At 39.8% G+C, this 15039-nt stretch overlaps 1 protein-coding gene across 14 annotated transcripts in view; it reads right to left on the reverse strand.

The window, feature by feature from the left end:
- Positions 1-484: 484 nt before the first annotated feature.
- MBTD1 (mbt domain containing 1) overlaps positions 485-15039 on the reverse strand; it is a 77617-nt gene continuing 63062 nt past the window's right edge. For 10 of the 14 annotated variants that reach the window (XM_017540200.2, XM_017540198.2, XM_017540197.2 and 7 more), the window contains 2 exons: positions 11501-11692; positions 485-3737 (listed from right to left, as the gene is read on the reverse strand). In XM_017540200.2, the coding sequence (XP_017395689.1) occupies positions 3619-3737; positions 11501-11692 (311 nt within the window). In that variant the 3' untranslated portion in view covers positions 485-3618. The remainder of the gene's footprint in view (positions 3738-11500; positions 11693-15039) is intronic. The other 4 variants (XM_017540208.2, XM_017540207.2, XM_017540209.2 and 1 more) reach the window with 2 other exon arrangements.

Below are 15039 nucleotides of genomic sequence, written 5' to 3' on the forward strand. Positions count from 1 at the left end.
CAAAGAGCCAGCTGTGGGTAAAGGAAGGCTTTTTTTGCATTCCCTTTTAATGTTAAGGGCAAGAGCTAGCTGGGACACTTTATTTACATCTGATTAATTTTGCTGCTGAGGTTAATGGAGTTAAAAAATAAAGTCTCCTACTAAGCACGCCAACCCCAAAACACAATGTTCTAACTAAGGTGATTTAATTTCCCCATATAGGTCTCTATTCACCTTGGCTCCTGCTGTGGTTTTTGCCCTTTCCCTCCCTGCCCATGAAAGTCCACCGCCAAGGCACCTTGTCCATAAGTCTAACCATACCACTCTCGGCTCCCTCACGAGCTGGTGGTAAATTCTTCCTCACAGCACTCATGTGCCTGCTATCGCTTATTAGAGGAAGGGACTGAACCAACTTTCATAGGGGTCTGTGACTGTTTATAGTGGGCACGCAAGAAAAAAGCAACCCCCCAAACCAAAGCATGTTAAAGAACCGCTCAAATCCAGCTTAACTTTAACATTTTATTTTGTGTAAAAAAGGGCGAATTTAGTGAATTATTTTCATCTGGTACACAAAGTTATAATTTTAATGCTTTTCACATCCATGCTGAAAATTTGCAATTTGGTAAAAATGAAAGGAACATAAATTTCTCCAAAGGAATTTTTCACGCCATTATATATACATTTCATGAGAAAGTTTCAAACACTTTCTCAATGATCACGAGTTACCAAGAAAATAAAAGATTAAATTTGTACAGATATTGATCTATATATCAAATACATACAGAAATGATGTAAAAACCTTATGCAGTTTACTCTGACTCTGTCCTCAAAAGATTTGCCCAGGGACAGATGCTTTTCTTTTGTATAAATGACTGTGGCTTTATTTAAAATATGAAAATCAAAGGAAGAAACCCAGTTTAATCACAGTATTTTTAAAATCCCTTCCCAATATTAAAGGATCATTACCAATATATAGCACCATAATACAAATATTGATGGGAGAGGGTATTCACATCACGCAAAATTAATAATAATAAAAACAAACAAACACTGAAAACCCGTGTTAGTATCGTAGAATAAGAAGTTGATAACAGCTTTAGCTTTCCTCATACACAGCAAGGAAAAGGTTAAAGAGTTTAAACTACCAAAAGTCCCCAAATAAATCGTAACAGGAAAAAAACAAAACAAAACAGAAAAACAAACCAAAGGTCAGCAGTACATTTTGAACCGTAAAGGAGGATGGGGCGACTGAGTTGTACAACTGGAGTTATGGCTAAGACATAAATCTCCTCTGCATTCATTTTTTTTGTTTGTCAGCAGCAGGAGTTAGTATGAACAATAAAGAGGGCTTTAGGTTGTGTTTAGACTGTGGGAAAGTCCTTATCAACCTTCAACTGCTGGTCACGGGATCAAGACAAGAAACACTTCATGAATTAGGAAATTCTAAAACACTCAGAGCCTGGTTTTGCTGTAGAATTGGAAGCTTATGAAAGCTGGCTGTAAATGAGCATTTCATATATTACCAGGACTGACTGGCTCCAAATCATCTCTTTCCTCGTTTAATTCAGTTCCCCATGGAGCCCTGAAATCCAAGGTACTGGCAGAGTACACCATACAACAGGCTGCTTGTGCCTGTACTGTGGAATTTGTCCTGGGTTTCATTCAGTGAGCCTGAGAATAAAGACTGCTGTAACCCTTGCTTTGGAATACTTCTAGGCTTTAAGTTTGCGAGAAGATTTTTCAAAGTTAAAGATATGGGAAGTGTGAGGATGTCACATTTACAGTAGGTCCCTCTCAGCAATGTTAAGATAAATATCCAGTAATTTAACAGCTGAATTCACATACATTTGACACATGAGAATCAACTTGTGTTGATGTGATCTGCATTTATGCCCCTAAAGAGTCAGTACTAAGAAATGGTGACATGCGATTCCATACATTCTTACACTATAAAGTGACAAATTTTACTTCCAGTAGCTATTACAAAACCTTATGTTATTAACCCCTCTTGCATAGAATGAGGTAAACCTGTGCGTATTACCAATGTTATTATTCCCAAAAGTAGAGCAATATTTTAGAAAATAAATTGCTGGTTTTTTAACGTTCTATGCATTTTAAAATTCAAACAAAAATCTTACCTAAAATGGTCTCCTGGGGCTTTCCATTAACATTTTTTAAAGCATTCCATAGGCTGAAGGACTGTAGAGGTTAATCATTTTGATTAATTTCTAATTAGCCCTACCTATATTCCAGAGAAGATGGTCAATATTACCACTCTGAAGAGGCCAGGCTAAGACCCAGAAGCACTTCTAGAACAGATGCAATTAATTCCTGAGAGTTTAGTTTATGAACCTCACTGGTAAACGCTAGAGCGCTCTCATTCAGTCACAACTCAGTAGAAAGTTAGAAAATGCAGAGAGCAAACCTTTCACCAATTTACCCTTGTATACCTTTTTTTTTTTTTTTTTAAAGGAAACCATGTGAATTTTAAAACAGGGAATGTTCAAAATGGTCCAAATCGGTTATTAAAACAAATCCTGAATACAGTTAAAGACAATTATATATGTGTGTGTGTGTGTATGTGTGTGTGTGTATATATGGAATTTTAAGAAAATTAAATTCTCTTTCAAATTAGTTTTCTACCAAATCCAGGAGAGATAAAAGCAGAGCTGGAATGATTTTGAAATCTAAACTTATTTTGGCTTTGAATGACTTTCAATCTGATTCTCCTGATAATACAGACCATCTCTTTTTGGTTGTAGTTATACCAAGTTGCTATCTCACAGACAGAGGGAAATGGCAGAGAAATGATCAGAATCCCTTTTGTGGGGTATTTTTTTTCAGTAAGGAAAACAAAATAAACTTAGGACAATATTGCATTTTCCCCAACCCCTCAACATGTAGATGGAGATCCTGTATATCCTGTCAACCATTCCAGTTTAACACTTTAGTGTTAGGATAATTTTAATCATTTTTTTAATTAAAACAGAACATATAAAAGTATCCAGAGTTCTTCCAGTTTCATATAGAACTCCAAATAAATTTTCACAGAATGTAAAATATTTCTGTACAAACATTTAAAATGGGCTGTGATAAAATGCCAACAAGCAGAAATAAGGATCCCTTCCATGACCTATGTGGTGATGACCCCTCCATGAGGAGTTCAGTTGCATATTTCTGCAGCAAAGGAAGCTGGAGATGTGACTGGCCTAACTTCTAAAAATCCCAAAATCTCCCAACAGGTACCAAAAAGGTTCATTTGTAATGACAGTTCATTTGCATTTAACGACTATATCCTTCTTAAATCATTTCCTTCAATCCTGCTACCTAAACTTTAATCTTACCAAAAAAGTTAGAATTTCAGTTCTTGTTAACAATGCACATAAATCCAAACTTGGAAAATATTACAAAATTCTTTCAAAAGCTTCAAATACAACACAAAAATTGTCCATCTTTATAAATCGAAAATTTCCCCACCCCCCGACTAAAATAGTTTCCCACCCACCTGAAAAATCTGGAACTGAAATCTTCTATGTTTAGCAAAATGTCCCAGTAGAATAGCCCCCTGTACAGCTGGATTGATTATAAATCAGTCCTGTGTAAAATCCTTCCCCTCCCACCCTCAGTTTCTGAGCCACCTCATGGCTCTTGTTTGATGTAGAAGTTGGCAGAGCCATTGCTTTCCTGATCAGAAGCTCCTTGGAGGAAATTATAATCCTCTCCATCCAGCAACTCCTCCTTCAGCTGCAATGTCGTCACTGAATGAGAGAGAAACATATGGGCTATTAAGTCTCGCTAGGGTACTCAGATTGCCTGTAATCTTCATGTTCCATCAGCCTTACAGTTAATAAGACTTCTTCATTTCCTCAATAACTTAAAGTTAAATCCCTGAAGTATGAGCATTCAGTTAATTTTAATTTTCAAAGTATATTAGCAGTTAAGGAATGTTCTGGAAAGGAACAATACTGCATCAGGAACATGCACTATGGACATCTTCAATGAAATGTGTGGGGTAATAATGCTCACTAATCTGGGAGAGAATTTCGTTTATTATTAAGTATTCACTTTTACGTCAACGTCTGTACAAACAATCATGCAGTTCTTGCATGGTTCTTCAGTAAAATATATATATATATATTTTTGAGACAGAGCCTCATTCTGTTGCGAGGCTGGAGTGCAGTGGCGTAATCTTGGCTCACTGCAATCTCTGCCTCTTGGGTTCAAGTGATTCCCCTGCCTCGGCCTCCCGAGTACTGGGATTACAGGCATGTGCCACCATGCCCAGCTAATTTTTCGTATTTTAGTAGAGACAGGGTTTTGCCATGTTGGCCAGGATGGTCTCAATCTTCTGACCTTGTGATCCGCCTGCCTTTGCCTCCCAAGGTGCTGGGATTGCAGGAGTGAACCACTGCGGCCTGCCTCTTATATACAATCTTTAATAATTCTCAATACAGTAAGTGACTTTAATATATTATTATTCCCAAGGAGTCCTTTTTTTTTTTTTGAGACTTTTTGTCTTGCCAGGTTGGAGTGCAGTGGCGTCATCTTAGACGGAGGCTAACTGCAACCTCCGTCTCTCGGGTTCAAGCGATTCCCCTACCTCAGTCTCCCGAGTAGCTGGGACTACAGGTGTTTGCCACCATGCACAGCTAATTTTTGTATTTTTAGTAGAGACGAGGTTTCACCACTTCCAGGATAGTCTCGATCTCTTAGCTCATGAGCCACCCACCCCAGCCTCCCAAAGTGCTGGGATTATAGGTGTGAGCCACCATGCTTGGCCCCAAGGCGTACTTTTATTAAAAATATTCTCTGAGGAAAAAGATAGAAATCTGATGTTAAATAGAGACATTAAAAAATTATCTATATACATTGGCCAGGCGTGGTGGTTCATGCCTGTAATCCCAACACTTTGGAAGGCCAAAGCGGGTGGATCACCTGATGTCAGGATTTCTAGGACAGCCTGGCCAACATGGGGAAACTCTGTCTCTACAAAAAGTACAACAAAATTAGCTGGACGTGGTGGTGTGAGCCTATACTCGGGCTGAAGCAAGAGAACAGCTTGAACTTGGGCGATGGAGGTTGGTAGTGAGCCGAGATCACACCACTACACTCCAGCCTGGGCAACAGAACGAGTCTCCATCTCTATAAAAAAAAAACACACCCATAAATTATATAAAGATGTAACACATATTTATAAAAAATAAATCTGGGCACAGTGGTTCATGCCTATAATCCCAGCACTTTGAGAGGCTCAGATGGGTGGATCACAAGGTCAGGAGTTTGAGACCAGTCTGGCCAACACAGTGAAACTCAATCGCTACTAAAAATACAAAAAATTAGTCAGCTATGGTTGTGTATGCCTGTAATCCCAGCTACTCGGGAGGCTGAGGCAGGAGAACCATGTGAACCTGGGAGGCAGAGGTTGTGGTGAGCCAAGATCCTGCCATTGCACTCCAGTCCCAGCGACAGTGTGAGACTCTACCTCCAGAAATGAAAGAAGAAAAAAAAATCTGGGCTGGATGTGGTGGCAGCCTGGGCAACGGAGCAAATCCCTATCTCTATGAAAAAAAGAAAAAAATAAAAGAGCTGGGTATGGTGGTACAAGCCTTAGTCCCACATTACAGTGACCTATGATTCTGTCATTGCACTCCAGCCTGAGTGACAGAGCGAGACCCTGTGTACCGCCCCCCACCAAGAAAAACGAACATTCAACTCCTGAGCTGGGTGTGGCAGCTAATGCTTATGGTCCTAGCTATGTGTGGGACATGGCAGGAGGCCAGTTCAAGGCTGAGTGCCTGCCTGAGTTATCTGATAACTTACTTTTTAATGAAAACCAATTAACAGCATAGTCACGTTTCCATAGGTCTTTAGCATGGAAAACTGCTTTTCAGTTTCATATACATATATAAAGACATGGGGGTCTCACTATGTTGCCCAGACTGGCCTTGAACTCCTAGCCTCAAGCAACCTGCTGCCTCAGCCTCCCAAGTAGCGGCATTACAGGAGTGCGCCAATGCACCTGGCTCAGTTTCCAGTATTTTAGGTGGAGTTTAGGTTTCTGAGTAGCCACAGAAGTCATGCTAGCAGAATTCGTAGTGACAAGAGGGCTCTTTCTAATCCACGAGCAAGGATGAAGAGAAAGAAATTTCATCTTTTTGGGTCCAAACGGGACTTCGGCAAAAATTTTAGGCTGAGTTTAACTCTGAGATTTTCCTATCTTCTTTCATAAACCCTTCTTGTTACTGCCCTCAACACAATTACCTAGTACCACAAGATTGCCCTGTATATTTTCCCTTAAGCCTACAGAACTTTTCCATTCAAAAAGCGGCTTGTCTGCATTTTTTTCCTAATGAAAATGACCTCAGCAGCCAGGTGTGGTGGCTCACGCCTGTAATCCAAGCACTTTGGAGGTCAAGGCGGGCAGATCACCTGAGGTCAGGAGTTCAGGACCAGCCTGACCAACATGGTGAAACCCCATCTTAAAAAAAAAGAAAATGACCTCAGCTAGGTTAGCAGAAACTAGTTTCAGTAACTACCAACCTCTATGAGATGTGTTCAGATTTCTTTTCTTTTTTTTCTGTCACCCGGGCTGGAGTGCAATGGTGTGATCTCAGCTCACTGCAACCTCCACCTCCAGGATTCTACTGATTCTCCAGCCTGAGCCTCCTGAGAAGCTGGGATTACAGACAACTGCCACCACACTTGGTTTTATTTTTAGTAGAGACGGGGTTTCTCCACGTTAGCCAGGTTGATCTCAAACTCCCGACCTCAGGCAATCCGCCCGCCTCGGCCTCCCAAAGTGCTGGGATTACAGCCATAAGCCACCACGCCCAGCCATGTTCAGGTTTCTTAAAAAGTTACTGTCTAACCAAAGTTGAGCTTAAATAATTTAAAGAACAGACAAGGTGGTCTTTTGTGCTAACATATGCACTGGAATCTAGTCCCATGGTGAGTAATGCTACCTTCTTCCCCAACTTCCTTAACATACATGAATCTGCTAAATCAGAAGTCAGAAACTGCTTTTTCCACTCTTGCTTGGGCCCTGTTTTTTTTTTTTTTTTTTGAGACATAATCTGACTCCATCACCCACACTGGAGTGCAATGACGTGATCTCAGCTCACTGCAACTTCTGCCACCTGGGTTCAAGTGACTCTCATGCCTCTGCCTTCCAAGTGGCTGGGATTATAGCTGTGCACCATGATGCCTGGTTAATTCTTTTGTATTTCTGTAAAGATCAGGTTTCACCATGTTGGCCAGGCTGGTCTCGAACTCCTAGCCTCATGTGATCCGCCCATCTTGGCCTCCCAAAGTGTTGGGATCACAGGCATGAGGCACCGTGCCTGGTCTCTTTACACATTTGAATGGTTCTTTATGCATTTGACTGGGTATTTCAAAATAAGAGATTTCACATGAATATCTGAAAAGTAGATAGACTTGGCAACATGAGTGCAGCATCCTTAAAAAGCTGTGATCAATGGGAACTGACTGGCTACTATCCCCTGAATCTGGGCAGCTTGAGATCGGTCCATCACAGAGCTTACCACCCATGCTGCCCACAATACTCACTTAGGTAAACAACAGCCCCAGCAGGCATCTGGCTCCAAATCAAAGGTAAAAGGTCTTCGTTTTACTTTATTTTGTATCTTTTCATTAACAAATGAAGTGAGAGGATACACATTATGTGATGTGAACTGAAAACTGCTCATACAGAGAAAAAAAGTCAATTTAGAGCAGAATGAGAACTCAATAGAGTATCTGGATAGGTAGTATGTCATTTAAGTTTTTCATGAGGCAAAGGCAGTGCCATCATGTGGAATAATATTAAAATTGCTACAACTTTTTTTTGAGACAGAGTCTCCCTCTGTCGCCCAGGCTGGAGTGCAGTGGTGCAATCTCAGCTCACTGCAACCTCCGCCTCCTGGGTTCAAGCGATTATCCTCCTTCAGCCTCCTGAATAGCTGGGATTACAGGCGCACGATGCCACGCCAAATTTTTTTGTATTTTTAGTAGAGACAGGGTTTCACCATGTTGGCCAGGTTGGTCTTGAACTCCTGACCTTGTGATTCGCCCACCTTGGGCTCCCAAAGTGCTGGGATTACAGGTGTGAGCCACTGCACCCAGCCTTGCTACAACTTTTAAAGTCAAATAGTACAGTTGGAAAAATACTTCAGGTCTTTATTTTCTTTTTTAGTCGAAATGGGGTTTCACCAGGGGCCGGGCGCGGTGGCTCAAGCCTGTAATCCCAGCACTTTGGGAGGCCGAGGCGGGTGGATCACGAGGTCAAGAGATCGAGACCGTCCTGGTCAACATGGTGAAACCCCGTCTCTACTAAAACTACAAAAAATTAGCTGGGCATGGTGGTGTGTGCCTGTAATCCCAGCTACTCAGGAGGCTGAGGCAGGAGAATTGCCTGAACCCAGGAGGCGGAGGTTGCGGTGAGCCGAGATCGCGCCATTGCACTCCAGCCTGGGTAATAAGAGCGAAACTCCGTCTCAAAAAAGAAATGGGGTTTCACCATGTTGGTCAGGTTGGTCTTGAACTCCTGACCTCATTATCCGCCCACCTCGGTCTCCGCAAGTGCTGGATTACAGGTGCGAGCTGCCATGCCTGGCCCATGTCTTGATTTTAGTTACAAGCAATTAGTTTAAAAAGAATGGTTGCTGACATCTTACTTGCTAATTTAAAGAATAATCTTTTTTTTTTTTTTTTTGAGACGGAGTTTTGCTCTGTCGCCCAGGCTGAAGTGCAGTGGAACAATCTCAGCTCATTGTAACCTCTGGCTCCCTGTAACCTAAGCCTCCCAGGTTCAAGCAATTCTCCTGCCTCAGCCTCCCAAGTAGCTGGGATTACAGGTGTGTACCACCACGCCTGGCTAATTTTTGTATTTTTAGGAGAGATGAGGTTTCCCCATATTTGCCAGGCTGGTTTCGAACTCCTGACCTCAGGTGATCCACCTGCCTTGGCCTCCCAAAGTGCTGGGATTACAGGTGTAAGCCATTGCACCCAGCCAAGTATAATCTTTTGAGAGACAGCAATTTATTTGGTACTGGTTTTGGTATTGGTGATCAAAAATTTAACTGGCCAAAGACAGAAAAGTGAATACGTTAACGCATATAATCATAGCAAACAAACACCCATCAGACTGTTCAAAGGTACAGCAAACAAGACTGTGCAGCTGGTTCTTCCTTTCATCAAAAAAATTACTTAATATAAATAAAAATGTTTTTATGAGGAACAACATCAAGTGTATAACAGTTATCCTTCAACTCTAACCAGCATGCAGTGATTCAGTGTGAAGGCTATTTTAACAATACCTAGAACATATACACATGGACAAGAAAACAAACCCAGGTTTCATTAAAGGTGCAGTACCCACAATAAAAGGTTGATTAAAACAGTATCTTGTTACATGATGACTGGATGGCTAAATGAATGAGAAAAGAATTGTCATGGTTCAAGATCAAACATGTTTCATTCAAACAGATGTTTTTTAAAAAAAATGCAAGAAAAAGTTGAGATTCTAAAGCATATCCTGAAGCTATATGTATTACTACTAAAAACAAATTTCTGGAGTATGCTTCTAGTTATGTTAAAATATGAAAATGATGTGCTAAAATCACTCAAGATAAAGGTGAAACACTCACTCAGATGTGCAATGTTTTAATGCAAAGTTTCATTGTTTTCATGGAATCTAAAGCAAAGCCTGTCTGGTATCTTCACATGAATCATTTCTCCTTTCCAGGCCTTCTCAATAAATGATGGATGAAATAAAACAGATCCTGTGGTTGAATGTCACTTTCTACATGAATGCCTTTTCTTAGCTCCCGTTTTAGAAGGAAGTCACTTTGTTGACACTAATCACTAACATTTCAGAAGATAAGCTAACCGAAATCACATTTTTCCAGCTATGAAGCCCAAAAATAATAAACTCTCTCAACAGCTAAGGAAATGATAGCTTTCAAATAGTTAAGGTAGCAGTGTAGTCCCTACTTAGTTTCATCAGAGAAAAATCACAAGTCCCACAAACTAAGCTCAGAAGATAACAGAAACACCGGTGGAAGAAGGAAGTTACAAAGGGGACCAGGTAGTTTACATTTACGCCAAATGCTAGGGTTTTGCCAGTGCCAGAAGTTCTGTTTTAAATGAATCAGTAACCTATCATGAAATGTGAGATACATCTTCAAAATCAGCCTCATGCTTAAAGAAAATACATCCAAGATGCAATAGAAGCTCAACTACATTTGGAACTCGCAATAGCCATACTTAATTAACACCAGACTATTTTGTACAGAAGTGCAAAAGGAAAAAAGCTAAACAGACAAGAAAAGAAATCGGAATGCTCTTTAGACTTTGAGCATTTTTCTGTTAAAGAGAAGGTAACACTGGATTTACAATCCTAATTTGTTTTTCATACAAAAGAAGTAGTTTCCTCTGCATATGAGAATATCACAGTGATCTTCAGAGAAATAGATTGGGAAGGGGCAAGATGACCTAATACATTGTGAGGGAGGCAAAAGCTAAAGAACACATCCTAAAATGGCAAAAAAACCCCAAATAACCAACAACAGAAACAAACAGGAAAACCCTTTTAGGTGCAAAATATTAGCAAACAGATGAATGAGAAGAAAACAGAGCTAGGTAACAAGTCCCATCTAGGTTTCCAACATGTAAGACTTTTTACAGAATGCTGATTAGAGCAAACACTTTAGTCTAAAAGCAATAGTTAGCATACGACAACATATGCCAAGGCAAGTATAACTTTGGCTTTGAAGCTGTATGATCTGATCTACACTCATGCCTGAAGTTCATCATACGTAAGTGAAGTCCTTCTCAGACCCTATGATAATACCAAGCCTGTTCTTAGTAATTACAAAGGGCAAAACCTTCTGCAGTCTTCCTTACAATCTACTACCTTGGCCTAACCAATTAAACTCAAACAAATTCATTTACCATTTAATCACTCTACACATATGATCATGAACTTGGGGAAATAATAAAATACAAGTATCGTATTTCCAAATTTGTTATTCAACTAAAATTGTGATCACTTTAATTTCAGCCAAAACTGAAATTAAACTGGAATTCAAAACACATCCTTTCCATGGACGAGACACTAGGAAATGTTATGAACAAGGCCTCATTTTTGTGTCTGATTAATCAGACAGACTTATCCCTAATGACACACTTTATCACCAGGTCCAAGCCACATACAATTCTGCAATGAGGAATGTTCAAAACCATGAAATACTACAAGTTGTCTCACAATTCTAGAACTTGAAATTATAACTACCCTTATTTGAAGCTCAGAAGTATTTCATAACAAAGTAAAAATCCTTCCCTGATGTTTTGTCCTAGTGAAGTGACTATTAAGGACTAGTGAAATGAATTCTTTAGTTGAAAGAAAAAGAAAAAAAAATTCAATGAGTCAGCATCTGTCATGCCAGACCATGCTTTGTCTCCCACCACCCTACCCAGTACTTTTACCCTCTGAAGTACCTGAGGTGCTGATGTGACTAATTACCTGTTTTGAGGCTGGGACTGAACTCTCGGCTAGTGCTGGGAGGTGGGAAGGCCTCCGGGGCTGTCTGTGCTGGAAGGGTTCGATATGGAGGAGGAGTCAACTCTTCGTCACCAGAGAAGCTCCTCCGCACCCCACCTGTCATGGGCAGGCTCGACAAACTGACAGGCTTCTTCCCAACTGGCATCTTCCTCTCTAAATATCAAGTCAGACTAAAGTAAGCTTTCACTTACATGCGTGGTAAGAAAAGTGCATTATATAACTAGGAAAGTTGTGTTGCACAGGACACTCTGAAAAGAGAACCAATTATGCAAAGTTTGTATTTCTGAAAACAAAAGAGAGGGTGTGTGTGTGTGTTGGGGGAGATGGTTTTTACTCTCTGAGAGTCTGGTAATATTTATTCTGACTCTCAAGTAAATTTAAAACAAGGCAAAGTGAAATGAATTACAGAGAGCTTTAAGAACAGCAGGCTAATTTCTTTCAAGAGAGTCTCTGTTTAAGGTGGGGTAAAAACTCAATGGAAGAAAGAAAGGGTCTTAAAACACTACTTTTAGGATAGCATTTCATAGCTCATATAGGCCCAAACACTGGTGGAGAAATCAAAGCAAAACAGTTTAAATAAATTATCTGTGTGCAGGATGTTATGAGATGTGCTCCCCTAACTTTCAGTTTACAGTTCACTTTTAGAAAATCCAATTCTCACTCTGAAAAGTATTTCCAAATTCAAAGCTTATTGCCTGCAAATTCTTAAGTAATCTGATTTATTCTGAAACAAATTTATCAGGCTGGGCATGGTGGCTCATGCCTGTAATCCCAGCACCTTCGGAGGCCAAGGCAGAAGAATGAGGATGGCTTGAGGCCAGGAGTTTAAGACCAGCCTGGGCAACAAAGTGAGACCTGTGTCTACAAAAAACAAAAAAAATTAGCTAGGCATGGCCAGAATCTGAGGTGGGAGATTTGCTTGACCCCAAGGGTTCAAGGCTGCAGTGAGCAATGAATGCACGACTGTGCTCCAGGCTGGGTAACAAAGTGAGACTCTGTCTTAAAAAAAAAAGAAAAAAAAAATGATCACACCCTTCAGCTATCGTTTTCTATACAAATATAAGCCTTTCAAGACATTTACAATGCTTTTGCCAACCAAAAAATACTGTGAACTCTGTAAATACTGCAGAACCAAGCACAGTGGCTCATGTGTGCAATCCCAGGACTTTGGGAGGCCGAGATGGGCAGATCACCTGAGTTCAGGAGTTCAAGGCCAGCCTGGCCAACATGGTGAAACCCTGTCTGTACTAAAAACATAAAAATTAGCTGGGTGCAGTGGCGCATGCCTGGAATTCCAACTACTTGGGAGGCTGAGGCAGGAGAATCGCTTGAACCGAGGAGGCAGAGGTTGTGGTGGTGAGCCGAGATCACGCCACTGCATTGCAGCCTGCATGACACTGCAAGACTCTTATCTCGGGNAAAAAAAAAAAAAAAAAAAAAAAAAAAAAAAAAAAAAAGCAGAAGGATCCTCATCTTTGTGACTGAGTTATGTCTGTTTTCTTCCAGATGATCGAATGAACCAAGTACAAACAATAAAAAATTATGCTTCACACAATCAAAACTAAAAGGTAAATCTAAGCCACACAGTATTCCTATGTAAAATGATGTGGGATTTAAGCTGTCACTGAGTAGATCCAATACTCAAGAGCCAAACCAAAATCACACACAGCAACAACTTAAGACGTTTTCCTAACATACTATCTACTCAAGAGATAAACACGCAAGGAGAAACGTCCAACTCTGACTACTTAACGGTAGTCCCTGAAAGTGGTGAGATTTAAAGCATAAATTACTGCTGCTTTTCCTGCTCTAGAATTACCACACCTTAAGAGAAAGAGGTTTTTGAAACCGTACAGTGTATAAGATTCTTTTGGCAGAACATTATAATCTCAAAAGTGTTAGTAACTATGCCTCCTTCAGGGCATGAACACAGCCTACTACCAAGCAAGCTACACCAATGAAGCCAGTCAGCTATTTCTGTACAAAACAAGTACTGCCAGAACATACCACTAGCAGATGATTTTAAGTTCAAAAAGACCAACGAGCTATCCCATGAAAACAAAGCCAGAATATGATAATCTTCCAAGGCAAACTTAAAAACAAACAAAAGGTTTTACAGCCCATCTGGTATTGACGTCAGTCTGCCTGCAATGGATGACAGGTTTCTAAACCCCAAATTCTTTATTTGTATAACTAAAGTTTAGTGGGAAAACTTTCTAACAAACTGTCGGAGTAATATAAAAAAATAAGAGGAGGCAGCACCATTAGAGTGAAAAACTGCAGCTTCTTAATATGGCATTACACTTATTTAATTCCAACATTCAAAAAGTTTTTAAAAAAAGCTTTGCAACAAAGCCATACCTCACTTGGTGATAACTATAATTTTTATTTGGTCCATTTAATGTAAATGTTTATATATATATTTGCTTTAGAAAATGCTTCAGAGTCTGGAGTGTTACATAATGTATGTTACACAGAGTGTATTTCTCTTCTGAAATCTGAAAAAACTCTGAATTCCAAAGTACATCTGGTCTCAAGGGCATCTAATGATGTACTGTGGGTCCATGGTTCTTTTCTATGTCCAAAGAACAATTTAAAGGCATTAGAGATGTTGTCATACTATTAGGAAATATTAAAACATTATAGTTGAGGAATATAATATGTTTGTTACATGTAGACCAAAATTCATTTTTTCAGTGAATCCAGAACTCTAGTTGTGGTAAACATCATTAAAAACTGGGATGCTAATATTACTTCATTAATTACATATTTCTTTGCATATTCCCAGCCCATTAATTCAAAATAATTTAAACCCCACAAGCCCGAAACAAATCCTACAAGAGTCACCCTAAGGGAGGCAAATGAATTGTCTACACAAAACTCATATATTTGTTCTAAAAAGCAATGTCACATAGCCACTAAGTAATAAAAATCATTCTTAATATGACATCTTGGAAAGAAAATTCTGAAATTCCAAAGTCTTATCCAACAGAAAGTGAAAGCAGATGTTATTTACTTACAGAAAGCTTAGTGATCACACCTACTACTGTCAGTCCACTGATATAAATGAAGTTCCCATGTGAGTTCTTCCTACTCATTTACAGATACATGAGAACTCCCTTTCATCTGCCTGGTTTGGCAAAAATAATTCTGGACCTGTGGGAGGCTTGTGCTATAAACAGAGGTCAAGAGACAGGCCTGTTGGTTGCTACTTGTGTGAGGCTGACCTGGGTTTTGTGCTGGGAGAAAGCCTGTTTTTCAAAGTACCAGTACAGTGGACAGTAGAAATTTTTTAGTTTCCCACTTAACAAGCAAAAACATCAGAAAGGTAAGAACAGAGTGTATTTGATGCTTCTTGCCATTTCAGTCTCTAGGTTGTTAATGAGGCATATCAGCACATACCTGAGCATACGTGGCAAGTCAGCTGGAAAAACCTGTTTCAGTTTTAATTCTCAAGTGTACTTTTAAATTTTTAAATAGTTTTTTTTTTTTTTTTTTTT

Source organism: Cebus imitator, unplaced genomic scaffold (genome assembly GCF_001604975.1).
Source record: "Cebus imitator isolate Cc_AM_T3 unplaced genomic scaffold, Cebus_imitator-1.0 Scaffold123, whole genome shotgun sequence".
Classification (NCBI taxonomy): Eukaryota; Metazoa; Chordata; class Mammalia; order Primates; family Cebidae; genus Cebus; species Cebus imitator.